The sequence below is a fragment of the Cyprinodon tularosa genome, unplaced genomic scaffold (assembly GCF_016077235.1).
Source record: "Cyprinodon tularosa strain WSP-4 unplaced genomic scaffold, ASM1607723v1 ctg865, whole genome shotgun sequence".
In the NCBI taxonomy this organism is placed as follows: Eukaryota; Metazoa; Chordata; class Actinopteri; order Cyprinodontiformes; family Cyprinodontidae; genus Cyprinodon; species Cyprinodon tularosa.
The window spans coordinates 63,694-83,107 of NW_024039635.1; the positions used below are offsets into that span (position 1 = coordinate 63,694).

Genomic DNA, 19,414 nt, shown 5'->3' on the forward strand with positions numbered 1-19,414 from the left:
CCTTTTGATTATTTCTACTCACACCTGCTCCATAATCAGCTCATAAGCCCATGCTGTGTTCTATTCCCCAGGCACTCTGTTTTGTTGTTGCTTTGTTGCTTCCTCATCTCTGGCTCCCTACACCAGTTTTCCCTGACGTTTTGTGATTTTTCTTTTTGTTCTTTGTATTTTTTGGATATTTGCCTGTTTCCACCTTAAATCTACAAGACTCACCTCTCCCTCCTGATCTCTGCAACCTTGACAAATGTATGTAAGCTTAACTGAAAGGATTGTAAAGTAACCAGAGTTATTTCTCGTTTTATCTAATATTAGACCAATGTAGCCATAGATTATGAACTGCTTGATAGAACAGGCAATTTATGGTAAATAAAAATATATTATTTTAAGTTATTTATTATCATTAGAGAGGTACCTTATTTTGTTTAAACCAAGATATATTTTTTAGAAATCAGAACGTTCCCCTCCTCAGCATAAGGCTGAAATATTTAAATAAAGATAAGATTTCAAGTTATTTCATAGGAGAAGGAGCAAATCAATGTTTCCAACAACAAAGTACAGATTTTTATTAAAAGGCAGCAAAGCACTTTACACATAATGGATTTTTTTACATGACTGGGAACAGCCAAAGAGCTATGATACATTGGGGTGTCTCATAAGAAACAAAAAAAAAAAAAAAAAAAACAGATCACTAAAAACAATGTCGGACGTTAGATAAAAAAAATGTGCAGCGTAAAAAGGAACAGCTGCTTCCTTAGGATCAAAACATAAGCTTTTCATTAGTCTGACTATTTTCCGCCTTGATACTTACCATCAAACCAGAAATCCCAATACAATCCAGCATCAGAGGACAGAAGACAATAATTAAAGGTGAGTTGGAATTCTCTGGCTCTTCAGTAATCAGGATACCCAGATGTTAGTGGAACATTTCCTTTTAAATTTTTACATCATACAAACAAAATAAACTAAAAAGCCATCTCCTGTTAGTTTTTTTAATTTAATTCAGTTTTTAAAAACTTCTCAACCATATATAAGCAAATTCGTTGAACTATAGCAGTTCATTAAAAATATTAGAATTTGTCCTTCTGGAAAAAAACAATAACAACAGCCTGAATGTCAATAATTTTATTTCAGCAACTATAAAGGCACACTTTAGCAGTTCCTTTATTCATTTTCTGATTGTCCCATGAGGGTAGGGCTGCAGTGCTCAATAAAGGTAGCACAGTGTTTTAGGCACAACTATGTGCTACTCAATACTGTTTTTACCTCCAATGTGGCTCAGAATGTAAGGAATGTAATTGTTTGATGTACTTTTGAGCTTGCTGGTATTTATCCATTACTGATCCAGGAGGTCCTGTATTTTTCTTTCTGTCACATCATCTGTGTCCTCGACATGGCGTCCTGCTGATGTCCAGAGTACCAGTGTCCAAAATTGTTCATGTATCCTCCTGAGTGGACCGGTGGGCCTTTGGCAGCCATACTGATGTCCCACAGAGTGCATGGAGAAGAGGAAGAGGGTGGTGGTGGAACGAGATGATCCCCCTCAGGTCCACAAGGTCCATTCTTCATTATCTTTTTGTATTTGGATCTTTTGTTTTGGAACCAAATTTTTACCTAAAGGAGATAGATAATAAATAAAGTGAGAAAAAACCCTTGTCCTTTTTTCTGTCTTTGTTGCCTGCTATGCTATCAAACATCTAGCATCATGCCACCTTTGGTGTTTTGAAGTTGTCTTCCTGTTAATATTCTTTTAGTAACTTTCTATGAAAAAAACATTTTCTTTTCATAATAAAGTTATCATCTAAAGCTTTGTTATGCTAACAAAATCAAAAGAACTGGTTAGAAATCCAAACAGAAGGTGTAAAGACTGTTTATTTCTCCAGTGAAATGGGAAAAAAACCCATTACTCTACAAGCACCACAAAAAATACATTTAAATCTCATTGTTTGGTCATTATGAAATGTAAGGGTGTAGGTTTGATTTCAACTTTGGTAGTGACACTATTGGTCTTCAGTTTCATTGGCCTGATGTCTTTGGTCCTCTGCAAAAATATGCATGCTCCTTTTTTATGCTTATTGTGAGCATCAGAGCACATTTTGTTTAAAGAGAACAGCAGCCAGCATTTCTTCCTACATTAATACAAATCTTATAAGTACTACATGCACTAGATGCTGTTTATCAATGTTTAAAGCATCAACAGCTCTGATGAATATGGAATTAGAACTTTTTTCCACTTTGAAAAGGTTTGCATTTAAACTTACCAGCGACTAAGACAGTGTCTATTTAACTAAATAAAGTCTAAATATTTCTGTTATATGTGGATTTATCCTTTGTTTTCTTCTGAAGATATAGAATTGTGCAGAGTTAAGCAGAGGTAAACCCCACTCTTATCTTTTTATCTTATATGCTCTCTCTGTATCATGCAAAATAATACGGCAAATAAATGTATTGTATTTACAATGTGCACTGGAACTATAAGAGGAACTGACATTGAGCATTTAAAATATTATTAGAAGTTGTACATCTGGGCTGTAGTTACTCTGTGTAGCTCAATTCATGTATTTTATCTAGGGCTGAAACAATTAATCATATCAACAAATTATTTAAATAATCGTCAACTAATTTAGTAATTGATTAATCATTAACTGGAGTATACACTCCAAGCACCCATACAGACTAGAAAACACACAATCAGAAAGAGAGAGACTGGGACTGGTGAACTTCACAAAATGGATGTCACCAAGAAACGAAAATATGATATGGAAATATTAGAATGACATCTTAGTACAGGACTGAAAGACACTAAAGTGCTTTTGCATAGATAATATGACTGACTGTACCGGCAAATTAATGTTTTTGTCACCGTTAGATGGCTTTGATCTCAGTACCACATAAAATCGGGGGGCAGGGCTCAGTGCCGTGTATGACCTACACAACAGATTTACTTATGCCGGTTCTGTAAGAAGCAAAGTTTCAAGAAAATCTATTTCAAAATATATAATAGAGGTACCCAAGAGGTATAGCCAGAAGCCCATACCTAAAGCCCTGGAAACTGTCAAACAATGGCTCCAAGCCTTGGCTAGCCGCCTAATGAGATATACACGAGACAATGAAGCCAGATGGGTAAACCTGCTGTTCACAACTCAACCAGCGAAAGTGTATGCACAGTGGCAGGAGAACAATAGTAGAACAACCCCACCAAGGCTGGAAACTGAACAGTACTGGAAGGACATATGGGAGAAGGTAGCACACAGAAGGGAGGCACAGTGGCTGGTAGCTCTGAGAGTGGACAACAGCAACCTCACTGAACAGAATCCAGACAACACTGCATTGGCAGACATCCCAGAAAGAGTCTCAGGTATGAAAAACTGGACAGCACCAGGCCCCAATACGATACACGCCTACTGGCTTAAGAAACTCATGGTTCTCTATGAATGCTTGGCAGCACAAAGGAACCAGCTGCTGAGAGATGGGAACCACCCTGAATGGCTAACCGAAGGGGCACGCAATCCTGATCCTGAAGGACTCCTCAAAGGGTACTGCCCCATCCAACTATCGGCCCATAACCTTCCACTCCACATGCAGCTAAGATAAGAGGCACATTGATCACATTGCATGAGCACAGCTCAGAAGGGAATTGGCAAAAATACAAGAGGTGCCAAACACCAACTCCTGGTAGATAGAACAGTTGCTCAAGACTGCAGAACCCGAAACACTAACCTAAGCACTGCCTGGAGTGATTAAAAGAAAGCCTACGACTCAATGCCACATACTTGGATCAATGAATACTTGAAGCTATACAACATCAACAGAAATCTAAGAACCTTCATTGCAAACTCAATGAGGTTGTGGAAAACCACCCTTAAGTCCAATGGCAAGATACTTACACAAGTCTCCATCAAATGTGGCATATACCAAGGAGAAGCGCTGTCCCTACTGCTGTTCTACATGGGTCTGAACCCCCTAAGCCAAATAACCAACAAGACTGGCTACGGGTACCGACTCAGGGCCACAATCAGCCACCTCCTCTACATGGATGACATCAAGCTGTACGCTAAGAATGAGCGAGACATTGACTCACTGATCCATACCACCCGGTCTTCAGCACAGACACTGGGATGTCATTCAGACTAGGAAAGTGTGTAAGAGAGTGAAGGTAGTCCACACAGAGGGGGTCTCACTCCCAGAAGGAACAACAGATATCAGGAAATCCTACCAATGGCCAGACAAAGCCGGAAGGACAGCAAAGATGCACTCGTCATTCCTGCACAGGAGCAGACCCTAAGCACCAGAGCAATAGAGGCCTAGATCTACCACACCAGACAAGACCACAGGTGCAGACTGTGCAAGGAGGCCCCTGAGGCAATCCAGCACATAACTGCAGGGTGCAATATGCTGGCAGGGAAAGCTTACATGCTGCGCCATAACCAAGTGGCTGGAATAGTGTAGAGGAACATCTGTGCAGAGTATGGGCTGGAAACCCCAAGGTCAAAGTGGGATACAACAAAGTGGTAGAAAATGATTAAGCCGAGATCATGTGGGACTTCCAGGTACAGATGGACTGAATGGTAATGGCAAAAAAGCTTGAAATTGTGGTCAAAAAGCAGAGGAAACTGGAGGAGTGGTTACAGCAGATCCCTGGAAATACATCAAACAACCTGGTCCAGAAGAGTGCAGTTCTAGGAACAGCAAAGATACTGCACAGAACTCTAAAGCTCCCAGGCCTTGGACGAAAAAGGGGAAGAAGGAGGGAGGAGACCACCTCTCACGGGTGAGGAGGAGTTGTTTATGTATATATATATATATATATATTTTGCTCTCTCCAAGTTTTGTTTTATATATATATATATATATATATATATATATATATATATATATATATATATATATATATATATATATATATATTTATATATATATATATATATATATATATATATATATATATATATATATATATATATATATATATATATATAACAGAACTCGGAGAGAGCAAAATTTATACCATCCAACTTTAAAGTAACGCTGACTCTACTTAGAATAAGAAAAGAAAAGAAAAGAAAGGCATGACAATGGATTGAAGCTGACAGAACACTAATGTAACGCTTTGGATAATTATAATTAACGCTATTATCACTTCACTAATTTTTCTGTGGTTAAAGATAATTCAGTCATGCTTTTGTTAGCATGTTCTTTTTCCAGGATTCCTGCCAAAAGACCATTACCATACCCTCTTATTGTATGAAAATAAGGTTATACAGTTATAAAGATGCAAGCATTTATCTGCAGCTGATTTGAACTGAGTTGTAAATAAAGCCTAGTTGGTGTTAAATGCAGAAAATATATTGGAAAGTAGAGAAGAGAAAAAGACAAAAATCCCAAGGAAAAAAATTACACAACGGTCTTGGCAGTTGAATTGTTTTCTTCACTAAACTCTTACAGTGGGAGTTTATATGTATTTCCAAAGATGTCTGAAGTGCTTTCATGTTGCAGATACTCAATCCTATAAAATATAAAAAAAATCCAATATCTGGGTTCTTTAATTGACTTGAATATGTGGAACAAATTATCCTTTTATTCAGATATAAAAAAAAAGAACAATGAATTCACACCCAGCATTTAAGCTAAATGGCCACAAAATCACAGACAGTAAATGTGTTATAGATCTCTATTCTCTAAGAGTATCTGCTGACCTCACAGTCTGTTTGAAGTCAAAATGGTTGGTGGTAAAAACCTACATTTAAAATTTTATTTGATTGACTCACATGACTGAAAAAAGCCAAAAAAACAAACAAAAAGAACAAATCTATCTGCTTCAAAATTCTAATCTGAGCTTATTTTAATTCTATTGTATGTTCTATTGTAAAGCTGTTTATATAATCTGTCATTTGTTTACCTGTTTAACAGTTATTTGAAGAACACCTGGAGTGAACATAAAGCCCCAAAGTTTATTGCACCGTTAGTAAATCAACAGCATGCTAAGTGAGTACAGGTTTTGTTTGAGGATATCTAGTATAATACTTACTGGTTCTTATATTCCAGCAGCAACATAGAACTGACAGCTTTCAGGAGAGGTTTAATTACTAACAGCAACACTAATGTAGCTCAGGGAAATTTTAGGTCACATTAGGTCTGTTTAGACAAAGATGACAATGACAATCACACTAAAAACCTGGTATTCTTCCATATTTTACATAAAATAAATCACTTGTAAGATTTAAAATTAGTTTGCCAGGCTATGTGTGTGTTTGAGGGATTAGGGCAGATTTGCTTAAAAACATAAAATTACCCTCAGAACCATGCTACGTGCCATTTCGCAGGAGCGTCTGGGAACAGTTGCAATTTCAGTGGAAAGTGGTCAGTGTTTGGCAGGCAGCCTAATGGCAAGGAGGCGGGGATAGCGATGGTGTGTATGATACTATCTTCAAGTGCATGTGAGTTTCTTTATACGTGTATGAATGTACCCACTTGGGGTAAATGTATTTAAGTAGATGCATGTGTGTGTATTGGTGTGTTACTGTGTGGGCTCAGGGGTACTGATGTATGAGAAGAATGTGTGCTGGCCGGTCATAACGCAGCATTAACATTCGCAGACGGGGCTAATTATAGTTGACTGTGTGTTTCAATACAACCCCTCTATGTCTAAAGTATTAACCACCTGACCACTAATTGAGAGAAGAGTTCGTACTCGGGCCGATAAGACAGGTAGGGGTTAATATTTAAGATGCAGTTATTTTTCACATCTTTTTATCATTAAAATTCAGTGTGCTAAATAATGATTTTCTATGCATGTCAAAAACAACAACCATGATGTAACGATTTTGGAGGACATTAAAAATGCTCACACCAGCTAACTATACCTTAGCCCTCTCCCTGTGTTCATTTTTACTGTTCACAACAGAAGATGGATGTAATAAACTGATTTTTAATAACATCTGCAGCTTTTGAGGTTTTTTCATGTTAAGTAAGACCTGAACATTTAGCTTGGTGTATTTCATCCAGTTGCTCTGAAACATAAACCCATATTAGTTTTGTTTTCATTTGGAGATGTTCCAAAGATATTCGGTTTTTTGTAATATCCAAGTTACCTCTTCCTAGTCTTCCTATGGGTACGCCAGCATTCATAACATGTAGGCGAATCACTGTCCCCCAGACATCCTTGGTTATATTTTTTATTTCTATTTTTTTTAAAACAAAGCAGAGTGTGTATGACGTCGTCTGAGCGCACCGGCTACCATTCTTTCATCCTGTCCGCTGAACTGCTGCTTGTTTTACTCACATGCCTGGAACATGTCTAGTGCTACTACCACAGATGATCTTGCTCTCGAAATGGAATTGAACGATTCAGATTTATAGCAGAATGAATAGAAGGGGTAGAGCGTAGCCGCCTGTGGCCCCGGCCGCCTGTCACAACTCCAGTCTGGCGCGCGGATGACATCATACATACGCCTCTTTGTTTGGAGTGTATAACATGAAGTAATATAATGTAAAACCAAGGGGCCAATGTAAAAAAACGGTGCTCCCCTTTAAGCTAATTCATTAAATATACTTAGTCGAGCTGTCTTACAAAAAACGATGTTCTTAATATGAATGGATTCTTATATTAATTCCTAAAGAGGGATTCATACAAATAACGATCAATTTTAAAAATTCAATTTCCCACTGTCCTTACAACCCACATTATCTGCCATTACTTGATCAGTTTGCTGATAAATGTTAATATAATACTAGTATCTATAAGTTGCATTACTACACAGTCATGTAAGTCAAGAAACAAATTTATTTTTTATACCAGCAATCCAATTTCAGATGGGACCAAATGGGATTGATCAAAAAGAATCGATTCTGAATTTTGACATTTGGAAATAAATCACTTATTGAAAATAGAACTCATACTTAGATGCATATAACATATAACAGTTTTTTTTTTTGCATATCTCATTGAAGAAAACGCTACTTTTACTATTTTTATAAGTTAACAAAACTGCTCGAAGATAGCTCAAGGAAACACAACATGAGACACTATCGACCTAAAACCAAATGCTACTATAAAATCCTACAGTTGCTTAAATTTGACTAATCTGTGTTACTCCTGAAATGTGAAAAAAAATCTACAGTGATAGTCACCTGTGAAAACGCTTGGTGATAAACAGTTTTCAGCTAGATAACAAATCTAATCTTTTTCTGATTTGAAATAAAGTTCTTAAGTGTTACGAGATGCATAAACAACACCCTTTGTTACTGAGAGAAGAAGCCTTAGCTTCAGTGAAGAGTTTAAAAATGAAAGGAACAACAAAACGTGTAAGAAGAAATCTTTGTAGTTGTTATAAAACGCTGTAATTTCTACAGTAAGAAAACCCAGTGTGCTAGGGCAGTGATTCCAAACACAGGGTAATCGTACCCCTAGAGGTCTACGAGTGCATTGCAAGGGGTACAGGAAAATAATTTCTTCATTAGGTAGTAAAATAAAATGTGGCTGGATCTGTTTTGTATTATAAGGACCACATTGAAAAATATTAAACAAGCTTTTATCAAAAAGTACATTTGTCTTATATGATTGAGTTCACCTGCAGCTGTGACACACATCAAAACCAAGCAGAGGAATCAGCCTGGAATCAGCAGTTTTTTACACTGAGATATCTGAGCTCATCAAAGAAGCTCAGGTGTCTTGATGAAAAGACAGCAAAACTAGTTAAGTCAGTCTCACTACAAGTTTTGTTCCCAATTCCCAATGTTTAAATATGATTATAAGAGGATTATTCAGAGGAGCTCCAGTTGTATAAAAAAAAAAAAAAAGGTTTATAATATAATTTATGTTGTATTTATTATGATTCCTTACCAACTTCCAGTTAAAAATATTTATGTTGTTGTTTTTTTTTAAATTTGAAATGGAAAGAATAAAAGGCCTAATATTTTACGCACATCTGCAAAAAGAAAATTCTTTCATAGATGTAGAAAGAGAAGCTTGGGGTCAGAAATGGCTTTACAATCATTCAGCTCTATCAGTTTTCCCTCCAGATGATCATAACTAAATTAGCTCTTCATTTTAGTTTGCTGTCAAAAGAGACGGCAACAGATTTTCTGTCTTTCTGATGATTTCTTGTTACGGGGCATGCTATAACTATGTTGAAGATTTTAATGGAAAGCGTTTTATTCCCTTTAAATGGGAACCACATGGAGATGTAAGACTATTACAGTGTCTTGGCATCCTCCACCTTTATTGCAGAACAGCAAATACTTTTTTTATATATGGACTGAAAAAAAGCAATCTTTTCAAAGTTAAGAATATCTGCTCAATCTTGATTCACATTAATACATCATATTTTTTGTTATTTCCTTTCTGGAGATACAAGGCTTGTATTCTTCATAATCCTAAAAAGTCATTTTTAGCCACATTTGAGTTGAACTCCAGCCAAAACCTTCCAATGTCAGCTATAGCCTTGTCTCTGCTTTTACTTCTTCCTGATCTGTATCACATTACAGTAAAACCAATGGCTCTCTAGCAATATATTACCACAACAGGCAGAGGCAAATGAATGGATAATGCAGTGTCAACATATCTGTAGCAGCTAATTCATTGGGGATTACAACCATTTTACCGATGACACAGGATGCTATGTGTACACGCACACATCAACATACCATATTAAAAAAAAGAAAAATTCCCAAACAATCCTGGTTAATATTACATTGCTGCTACACATGTTCTCTACTTTTCAACTTAACTGATTTGTTGTGAAGAAATCTGTTATAGTTGTAGACAAAATTAGTAACCTACACATATCGGAAGATCTCTCAGGCTTTTTTCATACAAAACTTCAAGTCATTGATATTTTACGTGTATTTTTTTGGTTTTACAAATGGAACTGACATCAAATAAATGTAAACTTGAAATAGTTGGGTTAAGCTCATAAACAGTTGATGCTTTGATGCCCAGTGATTTATGGATTTAAATCACAGCATGTAGCAATCTTGTTTCTTATAGCTAAAGAAGCTCTCTATATATACATATATATATATATATATATATATATATATATATATATATATATACATATACATATATATATATATATATATATATATATATATATATATATATATATATATATATACATATACATATATATGTATATATATATATATATATACATGTATATATACGTGAAACATTAGGGTTCTCATTTTAATATAGCTTTTTGATTTTATTTGCGTGGTCCTTTCTGCTAAACCAACTCAATAGATGGAGCTTCACACCAGAAATGATATAAAATCTTCTAATGCATAACAGCCTTTTTACAAAATACAGTATTCTGTCTTCATGTGAGCAGTCAATCCAAGACAGTATTCTTTCTCTGTACTTCTTTGAAAAAGATGAAGTATCAGGTTACTTATTTTGATGCATGCTTCTGTGTGTGTTGGAGCCTTACCTGGGTTTGTGTCAGGCCTAACTTGGCTGCAAGGTCAGCCCTCTCAGGCAAGGCGAGGTACTGTGTCTGCTGGAAGCGCTGGTTGAGTGCCTGGAGCTGCAGGCTAGAGTAGATGGTCCGAGGCTTTCTTATCTTCTTCCCCTTCCCGTTCAGCCTCACCTCCCCGTTTTCTATCACCGCTGTAGGCTTCTCATGCTCTGAAAGAGGAGGGAAGAGAGCAATTTGCCAGATGTGGATTACCTCAATGGAGAACTTCTTTCAGAAGTAGGTTTAGGGGTTGTCTCACAGCTTGGAATGTTAAAAACATGGCTTTAAATCATATTTAAACATTTGGAATTGGGAACAAAGCTATTATCTTCTATTTATCTGTACATGTATGGGGGAAAATTAACAATTAGATATTTAAAGGCTAAATGCGAAAGAAGATCCCTGCTTTGTTAAATTTTGCTTCATAAGATTTTCCAAATAAAAGCTTATAAAATAAGTTATCAATTGCTAATATGGTCTTAAATTTCTGGAAACCATATCATTTAGCTCCCAAATAACAGTGACCAAAGATATTTTGAAGATGAATAATCTTCTTAGATTCTATTATCTAAATATTTTCTTTTAGATTTTAAACATTGGGTTATAGGTGTTAAATGCCATTCCTACTGGAAACATGTCAAACTTGTTAACATAGGTAACCCTTCAAATCCTGGAGCCCTTACCCAGGGGCCACCACAGTTTAGGTCAGTCAGGATATGTTATCTGCTATAGAGAGCCGGGTAGAGTACCCAGACAAACTGCTGGAGGGATTTTTGTCTATCTCTAGCTAGAATATATGAAGGGCCGTTCTTCCCCCCCTTCCCCTACCACCAGCTTGCTGGCTGAAAGAAGGCTACCACATTTAGCCATTGCTTAGATAAAGGCAAAATCTGCTAATTATGATTGTTCTTTAAAGAAATACTTTATTATATAAGAACTCTAGGTTGGCTAAATCACTGTTATTAAGCAATCCTCATTTAATGATGTGCAGAGGAAAAGCCCTAAGCAGTGTGACTGCAGGCTCTTCCTGGTATTCTGACTTTAATAAATCAGAATACCAGGAAGAGCCTGAGATTAAAGCATGTCAGATTTCAAGTGTTAAGATCATAATGACAACGAGTTATAATCCCTTTTGCAATGAACACATGAAGACTGTCATCACGTTACAATTGAACATTAAAAACTGTATTTATTTTTCTAATCGGACCACTTCACAGGAGAGAATCTTGTCATGTTGGCCATGAATAACTCCTTTTTGTGTGACCCAGTCTTGTTTCCAAAACCATGCTCCTCTTTCAATATTATAATATATTATAGTATTATGTACATTATTATATAGAGAAACAGAAACATTTTTATGAGAACATAATGTACAACAAATCCCATTTATCCCTTTTTAAATCTGTGTGACTTCACGTATTCATTTAGCTAAGCTGATTTTTTTTTCTATGTTGTTTCTTCTTTAAAAAAGCATCTATTTCTCTGAATATATTTTCCCACGTTAATGTTTGTAATGACACGAAGTTCATATTTATGGGGGCAGGAGAGAAAAGGCCCCTAAAGAGTTTTATTAGGTATCTGAGCTCCTTGAACCCGGACAGACGGCAGACAGTAATTGGGTAGACCTACACCCCAGAGGACAGGGAAAGAAAAAGAGGGCTCAGGAAAAAATATACAAGTTTTTGTTTCATATATTTTATTAGAACATAATTAATTATCCTAAAATATTTCTTTTTTTAGATTTAAAACTTTTTTTAAACAAAGGCATTTTGTTCATTAATGTTTTCCAATGGATGTGCGTATCCTAATGATCTGTTTATTTCTTATTTTATATATTTATAAAAAAATTTTTTCCAAATGATTTGTCTCGAAACAGATAGACTTACACCTCTAATTGTAAAATAGTAATTGTTACAGATAACCATTTCGTTGATCATATAACCTTTACAAATAAAGAAAAGACTGAACTTATCATAAACATGTTGCTACACACAAAATTCACATAGAGAAGGTCATACATACACATATTTTGTACATTTTATTGATTTTCTTCTTAGAAAATAAAATTTTATTTGTTTAATATAAAAAGAGTTATGTAGGGATCCATAAAGCACAGAAACTGTAAGGAAGGTCTAGAATAAGTTTTTATCAGACATTAGTAATTTTTTTAATAAATTGGATTAAGAATTCTTGTTCAGTGCTGACACTTTAAATATCGACAGCAAATATTTGAAGTGATTAGTCCTAAAACCGTCATAACAGTTATATCTCTGAATCTGCAGTTCCTTCAAATGTCTTTGAAATTTATCCAAAAAGATATGCAGGTGTTTACTTTCAATCCTAAAATGTAAGTATTGTCATCATCCTTATATCCATATATATATATATATATATATATATATATATATATATATATATATATATATATATATATATATATATATATATATATATATATATATATATATATATATATATATATATATATATATATAAACTTCCTTAACAAAAAAGCATATTCAGGCTTGTAAGGTGATCCCTATTTTTTTAACAATACCAATATGAACTCTATAAATATATCTAATCTAATTTGAAATTTCAACTCAGGGCTTAAGAGTTATTTAACCAGCTAGAGTGTTATTAAAGACAGAATTATTAAATGCTAAATGAGCAATCCTAATCTTTAAACCTATGCCTTTAAACATATGCCTGCATGATTAATATATGTCATTTAGACCTGTTCTTCATGTTTATCCAGACCTATATTAACCTTTCATTGTTCAACCAGAAAGTCACGTTTTGAAGAAGGAAGACGTTTGCCTTTCGATACTTATTATTAACAAAATTATTCTGTGAGCTACGTTCTTTGATAAGAAAACGGCAAATGTGTCGGAGAACTTTAATAAATAAATATATTCAGAATAAGTGTTTCCTTTAAAGACTTTGCCAGGTAAATTAAAATCGAAAGAAATGTGCTGACAGCCGAACAGCGAGTGGAAGATGAAGGCTGGGATGATGATGATGTTGATGGAAGAATATAAAGGCCGCTGCGGGACACCACATGGCCAGTGTGGAGAGCTGCTGCCCGCCGTGAAGCACTCTAAACACGGGGCTGCGGCCGACCTGTGAATGGATCCAATTATTGGGCTCCACTGCAGCTTGTATTCATGGTATTCTGACTCCAGCCTCTCAAGCGTTTATTGGAAATCTTCTCCTATTATTGTCACAACACAATCGTCTTGTCATTATATTTTTGTAATATAATGAGATCATTATATTGTACTGGCCATTTGGCCAGTACGTGTGTATGGAGCTGTAGTTTATAGACTTTTAAGATATTACACAGCACAAAAATTAACACACACACACACACACACACACACACACACACACACACACACACACACACACACACACATATATATATATATATATATATATATATATATATATATATATATATATATATATATATATATATATATATATATATATATATATATTTATATATATGTGTGTGTGTGTGTGTGTGTGTATGTACATTTTGTTTAGAATATTATAAAAAAAATGTTATAAAAAAAAGAATTGGTTGACAAAACATATTTTGTCTTTTTCAGTTATTGTGCTCTGTGCGCGTTTTTTAATAATTTAACATATTTATATTGTTCTGTTTGTTTATAGAGATACGTATTTAAGGTAGCCTATATACAAAGCTTACCGGTGTCTTCTAGCCTTGTATGTCCGAGCGCGCCGCTGTGTCCCCTTTGCTGGTATGACAGGTAAGTCCCAGGATGATGCGCACTCACAGGAGCGTGATAATGTGGGTAGCCCAGAGAGCGGCCGTACTGAGATGTTCCCGCCGGGAAGGGCCCCTCGTGCTGTGAATGGCCCCCAACTGCGTGCAGGCCGTGGACCGGGTAATGGTTGTGCGCTAGGCCAGAGGTGGGTTGCTGGTGTCCGGGGTAACCGTGGCCGCTGAACTCTAAAAACGCCGACTTTGAAGGGTCAGCTGAGACTAATGCGTCCGATATAGAGCTCATAGTCATCGCTGATGTGAGGGGCACTTATACGGTCCTCCAAACGGTAATCATTATACAACGACCAACCAACGCTCAAATATTTTGCAGAACTTCATGAGACGAAACGATCTTGAAGGAAAGGGAGGTGGGTGGAGAACAGTGGATTTAAGTCGGTCTGTCTTCCGCTACATCAAAGCTGAAGGCTTTAATAACCTTCTGTGTTGAAAAGCCATTTAGTCCACACCACAGTTTTAATGTCATGCAATTAAAAGTTAAAGCAAAACAATCAGCGGCAGGCAGCCAGAAAGCGATCTCCTCACAATCCTGTTTAAGTTTCTTTTGGTTTGTAAGAAAAAAAAAGAGTCAAAGTTAACTACACAGACGTTCGCTTCGTCCGGTGTTGTAAACAGGACTGACGAGGCGCAGAGGATTTGCGCGTGTGATCCTCATGTTCATCGCAGCCCACTGTTCACCACACAAACACACACACACAAACACAAGCATAGCCTACACACTGAAATATGCGCTGTGCTGATTGGTTGCAGCACCTTACTAGAGCGAACAAATCAAAAGCAGCACAGGCGCGACGGGATGTGGCTCACTGAGCCTGAGACTGAACGGACTCAAAGAAAGGATGATTGTCGGCTGAATTAAATACTGGTTAGGGTGCAATAGAAATATCTTTGGCTGAGCAAACGAACAGATAGTCTAATTAGGGACAAGTTACAAATCAGTTAGTTTTTCTTTTATAGTTCAATGTTTTTTCTCACTTCTTATATTATATTTTTTATATTTATTATTTGCGCATTTTTTAAATTTAGGAATCTAAAAAACAGAACACAACTCTTATTGGACAGGCCTAAAGACCCACTATTATACAGAATATGTATTATTCCTCACATAAGACTTAAGAAAACCTTTCCCCATTAGTGATTAAAGGTTTCATTAGATCAAAATAAAGCATATATTTAGCGGATATATTTGCTATGTTTTGTTTTGAATTGGTAATCATCTGGAAAAAAAAAACGAAAGAAAATATGCCCGCTTTGTTAGGTGCTACGTAACCATGCACGCACGCATGCACGCGCTAAGCACGCGGCCTGCGATCATGAAAATTAGATAATTGCAACAAACAAAGCTCCTCTGTAGAGAAAATCAAAACTCTGGATTTTCCAAATTAAAACTTTCATTTCACTTTTTTTCAGCTGAAGCATTTTAAAATCGCTTTGCATCATTCGAAAGGTACATGCAACATTCCAGAATCTGCGTCGATTCTTTATTTCGGAAAATGTCCAGATTTAAGCTTGTTACTAATGCATTTCTTTTTCCGAAATCATTGATATCGTGAATGTATTTATCTTTTAATCATACGAGGTAAGGGCTAATCCAAAAACTAAAGCAGCAGTCTTTAAGAGCCCACTATGAAGCTCTGATAAAACCCACTCTAAGCATAAAAAAGCAAGCATTTTTGCCCAGTTGGTTTTAATAGAAATGTTAAAGTATAAAAAGGCACCTTATGAAGGCAATAAAATACACTATAATAAATTAGCTAAATTTATATCAAAAATTAAGCTCATTGCATAAATATATCCATTTTAGAATCCAAAGCTGCACAAAGAAATATTGCATTCATTTTTCTTCATTTAAATATTTTAAATGTTTTATTTTTATTATTATTATTTTTTTTTTTTTAGAATTGCAAAATAAATAAATAACACAAAAACCCATAAAGGATTATTTAGCGACAAGCAACAAGAAATGTTAACTTCCTCAATTGTGAGTGATGAGTTTAGGTGCACAGGGAACCAACCAAATCCTGACCATGTTAGAGCACATTAAATTATCTGGCTCAACAATTTCAAGGCTGAAAATAGCCAAATCATTCACTTCTTTCTGAATTATTCACACTTTGGTGGAAACATGGCTCAACATGCAGGGCGTACACAAATATAAAAGCCATCTTTTTAAGAACAAAAAAATGTGTTGTCAGAGCTGCAAGAATAATATGAAACCCTTCATTTTAACAGCTCTATGTTGGGAAATCAAGCTGTTTTTGGTTTGCATATTTTGAGCAGATTGCCTTTCCTAATATTGTCTTCAAGAAATATTGAGAAGAATGTCCAGCAGTGGGGACATATTGTGAAGAGTTCCAGGGAGCTCTGCCAGCTCTTGGGTTTTTGTGAAGCCTGGGACAATTCTGCCAGCAGAGTTTTTTTTTTTTAATCTAAATTCTTTTTTGCTACTTTAAAGTCTTTTTATTACTTTAAGGTTTGTCCTCAAAATATCAAAAAATTCTACATGCATTAACAGTGGTTGTTCTAAAGGTTTAGCACAACCATTGTGGCAGTAATTAAAGAGAAACTAATAGTTGGCAATTATTTTAAAGTGCATATATTATACCTTGAAATGTTCAAATACAGTAAGGTGCAGCTGTCTGAGAGATACCCCCCTTAGCAGGTTCTGGATGTTTTAAATGTCATAGCATTGAAGTCTTAAATATAATCAAGATCAAAGAAATCACTCAGTTTAGGCCACATTTAGCAGTTAGATTTCAGCTTGTCTGATTATAGTATTGTATGTGATCAAAGTATTCCACAGAGCCCTCTACTTAGACTAATTCTGTTGCAATTTTAAACAATTCACAGTGCATTTATCAGTGATTCCTGAGAGTATGATTCAAATGCTTAAGTTTTAGGATGAATTATTGCCACAAATGATATGCTATTCTGTTGTTTAAAAATTGGAAAATATCAAGGTCTTCTTTTTTGTTTAATAGCTTTTAATATTTCTATCCCATTTGTTCGGAATCATTTATGATTGTGGTTATGTTGTCATTATTGACTTTCTTTTGTTTTTTAATAACAAATGTGATACTTCTTTTCTATCTATTATGCAGAATGTGCATGCCTAGTAGTTACACTACAATGATTGTTTATGACATTTACTATTTTAGAGCAAAATAGATTATTTAAATATCATGAAGCACCATACAGTAACGTGGATTAAAAGCTGTCCTACTATATCCCTTGAAATCTCTTGATGATTCAATTCAATTCAGTTTATTTATATAGCGCCAAATTCACAACACATGTCATCTCAAGGCACTTTACAGTTCAACCAGATCATACAGTCAAATTGATACAAAGTTTTCTATCTAAGGAAAACCAGTTGATTGCATTGACTCATTGACTCAAATACAATCCCCCACACTAAGCATGCTTGTAGCGACAGTGGAGAGGAAAAACTCCCTTTTAACAGGAAGAAACCTCCAGCAGAACCAGGCTCAGTGTGAGCGGCCATCTGCCGAGGCCGACTGGGGTTCAAGGAGACAGAAGCAGAGATACAAAAAGCAGCTGTAAAAGGCGGCCCCGTCCAGGAAACACACAGCCAGGCAGACGAGCTCCAAGGCAGCTCCCATGCCAGAGGACGAAGAGAGCACATCCACTCAGTCACGGTCAGAGAAACAGGACCACACTGGAAAACAGGCCGATCTCCAACATCTATTAACAAGGGTGTTGATAGAAGCAGCACAGCTGATGTTTTTTCCAGGATGACGTCACAGCCAAACAGGAACAGACGAGGCAAAGCTACTCTGAGGAAAAGCAGAGAGAGCAGAAGGTTAGAGATTGAACTAACAGATTCTGCAGAATAGGAGAACAGAGAGAGAATGAAGCAGAATGATGAAATGGGGGTCCCTATGTCCTCCAAAAGTCTAAGCCTATAGCAGCATAACTATAGAGATAGCTCAGGATAACCTGAGCCACCCTAACTATAAGCTTTATCAAAAATGAAAGTTTTAAGCCTAGCCTTAAAAGTAGACAGGGTGTCTGCCTCACGGACTAAAACTGGTAGTTGGTTCCACAGGAGAGGAGCCTGATAACTAAAAGATCTGCCTCCCATTCTACTTTTAGAAATTCTAGGAACCACTAGTAAACCTGCAGATTGAGAGCGAAGTGCTCTGTTAGGAACATAAGGAACAATCAGATCTCTGATATAAGATGGAGCTTGGCCATTTAAGGCTTTATATGTGAGAAGGAGGATTTTAAATTCTATTCTTGATTTAACAGGAAGCCAATGAAGAGAAGCCAGGATAGGAGAGATATGATCTCTCTTTTTCATTTTCATTAGAACTCTGGCTGCAGCATTTTGGATCAGCTGAAGGCTTTTAACTACAGTTTGATTCAGAAGACTAGACCAGCTGAAAGTCATTGCCAGAGGTGATCACATTTAGGGGCTGTCAGTAAGTCAGTAAATCATACACTCCCATGTAAGAGGATGAAAGAGAGCACATTCAGTTAGTCATAGTTGGAGAAACAGGACTACACTGAAATACAGGCAAAGCTCAAACATCTGTAAACAAAAGTTGCAGCAGCACAGTTGATATTTCTCTTCAGGATGTAGTCATAGCCAATCAGGAACGGACCAGATGAAGCTAGTATGATGAGGAAAAAGCACAGAGAGCATAATTTTAGAGATTGAACTAACCAATACTGCAGAATGGGAGAAAAGAGGTGTCAGAATTCCTGTGTGTTAGAGAGTGCAAGTTATAAGTCTCCCTCCAGAGAGAATCTTTGGGGAGAACCTGGGTAGCCTACACAGGTGAATTCCCGAGCCAGAACCCTCTAGTGTCCCATCTCCATTCTCAGAGTCCTCTAGTATTTCCTCTCTAGGGACCCCTAAGCCTGCTCTGTGCTGTCCATAGACCCCTGAGCCTGGTCTGTACTGTCCAGAGACTCATGAGCCCGCTCTGTGCCTTCCAGAGACCCCTGAGCCCGCTCTGTGATACCCAGAGGCTCCAGAACCCCAGGATGGATCAAGGGTTAAAGGAGTGAATTGTGAGAGCTCTCAGAGGCCTTTCAGGTGGACGATCTACGCCTCAAATTGGGTTATGCCACCTCTTCCTAGGTTCCAAGCACTCGTGCCTCCAAAGAGGTTCTA

The 19,414-nt window shown here is 36.4% G+C and overlaps 1 protein-coding gene across 1 annotated transcript; it reads right to left on the reverse strand.

Moving 5' to 3' along the window:
• Positions 1-538: 538 nt before the first annotated feature.
• Positions 539-14,958, reverse strand: LOC119775306 (homeobox protein Dlx4a-like). The gene is made up of 3 exons (XM_038273241.1): positions 14,176-14,958; positions 10,431-10,627; positions 539-1,611 (listed from the first exon to the last, which is right to left on the reverse strand). The coding sequence occupies exons 1-3, from the start codon at positions 14,501-14,503 to the stop codon at positions 1,369-1,371; spliced, it is 768 nt and encodes a 255-aa protein (XP_038129169.1). The 5' UTR covers positions 14,504-14,958; the 3' UTR covers positions 539-1,368.
• Positions 14,959-19,414: the final 4,456 nt, after the last annotated feature.

Excerpts from the sequence above, each read along its gene's own strand:
- LOC119775306 (XM_038273241.1), bottom strand. The coding sequence starts at position 14,503 with ATGACTATGAGCTCTATATCGGACGCATTAGTCTCAGCTGACCCTTCA. Across the intron at positions 10,628-14,175 it reads TACAAGGCTAGAAGACACCG|AGCATGAGAAGCCTACAGCG; the intron begins GTAAGCTTTGTA and ends CTCCTCTTTCAG. Across the intron at positions 1,612-10,430 it reads TAGGCCTGACACAAACCCAG|GTAAAAATTTGGTTCCAAAA; the intron begins GTAAGGCTCCAA and ends TATCTCCTTTAG.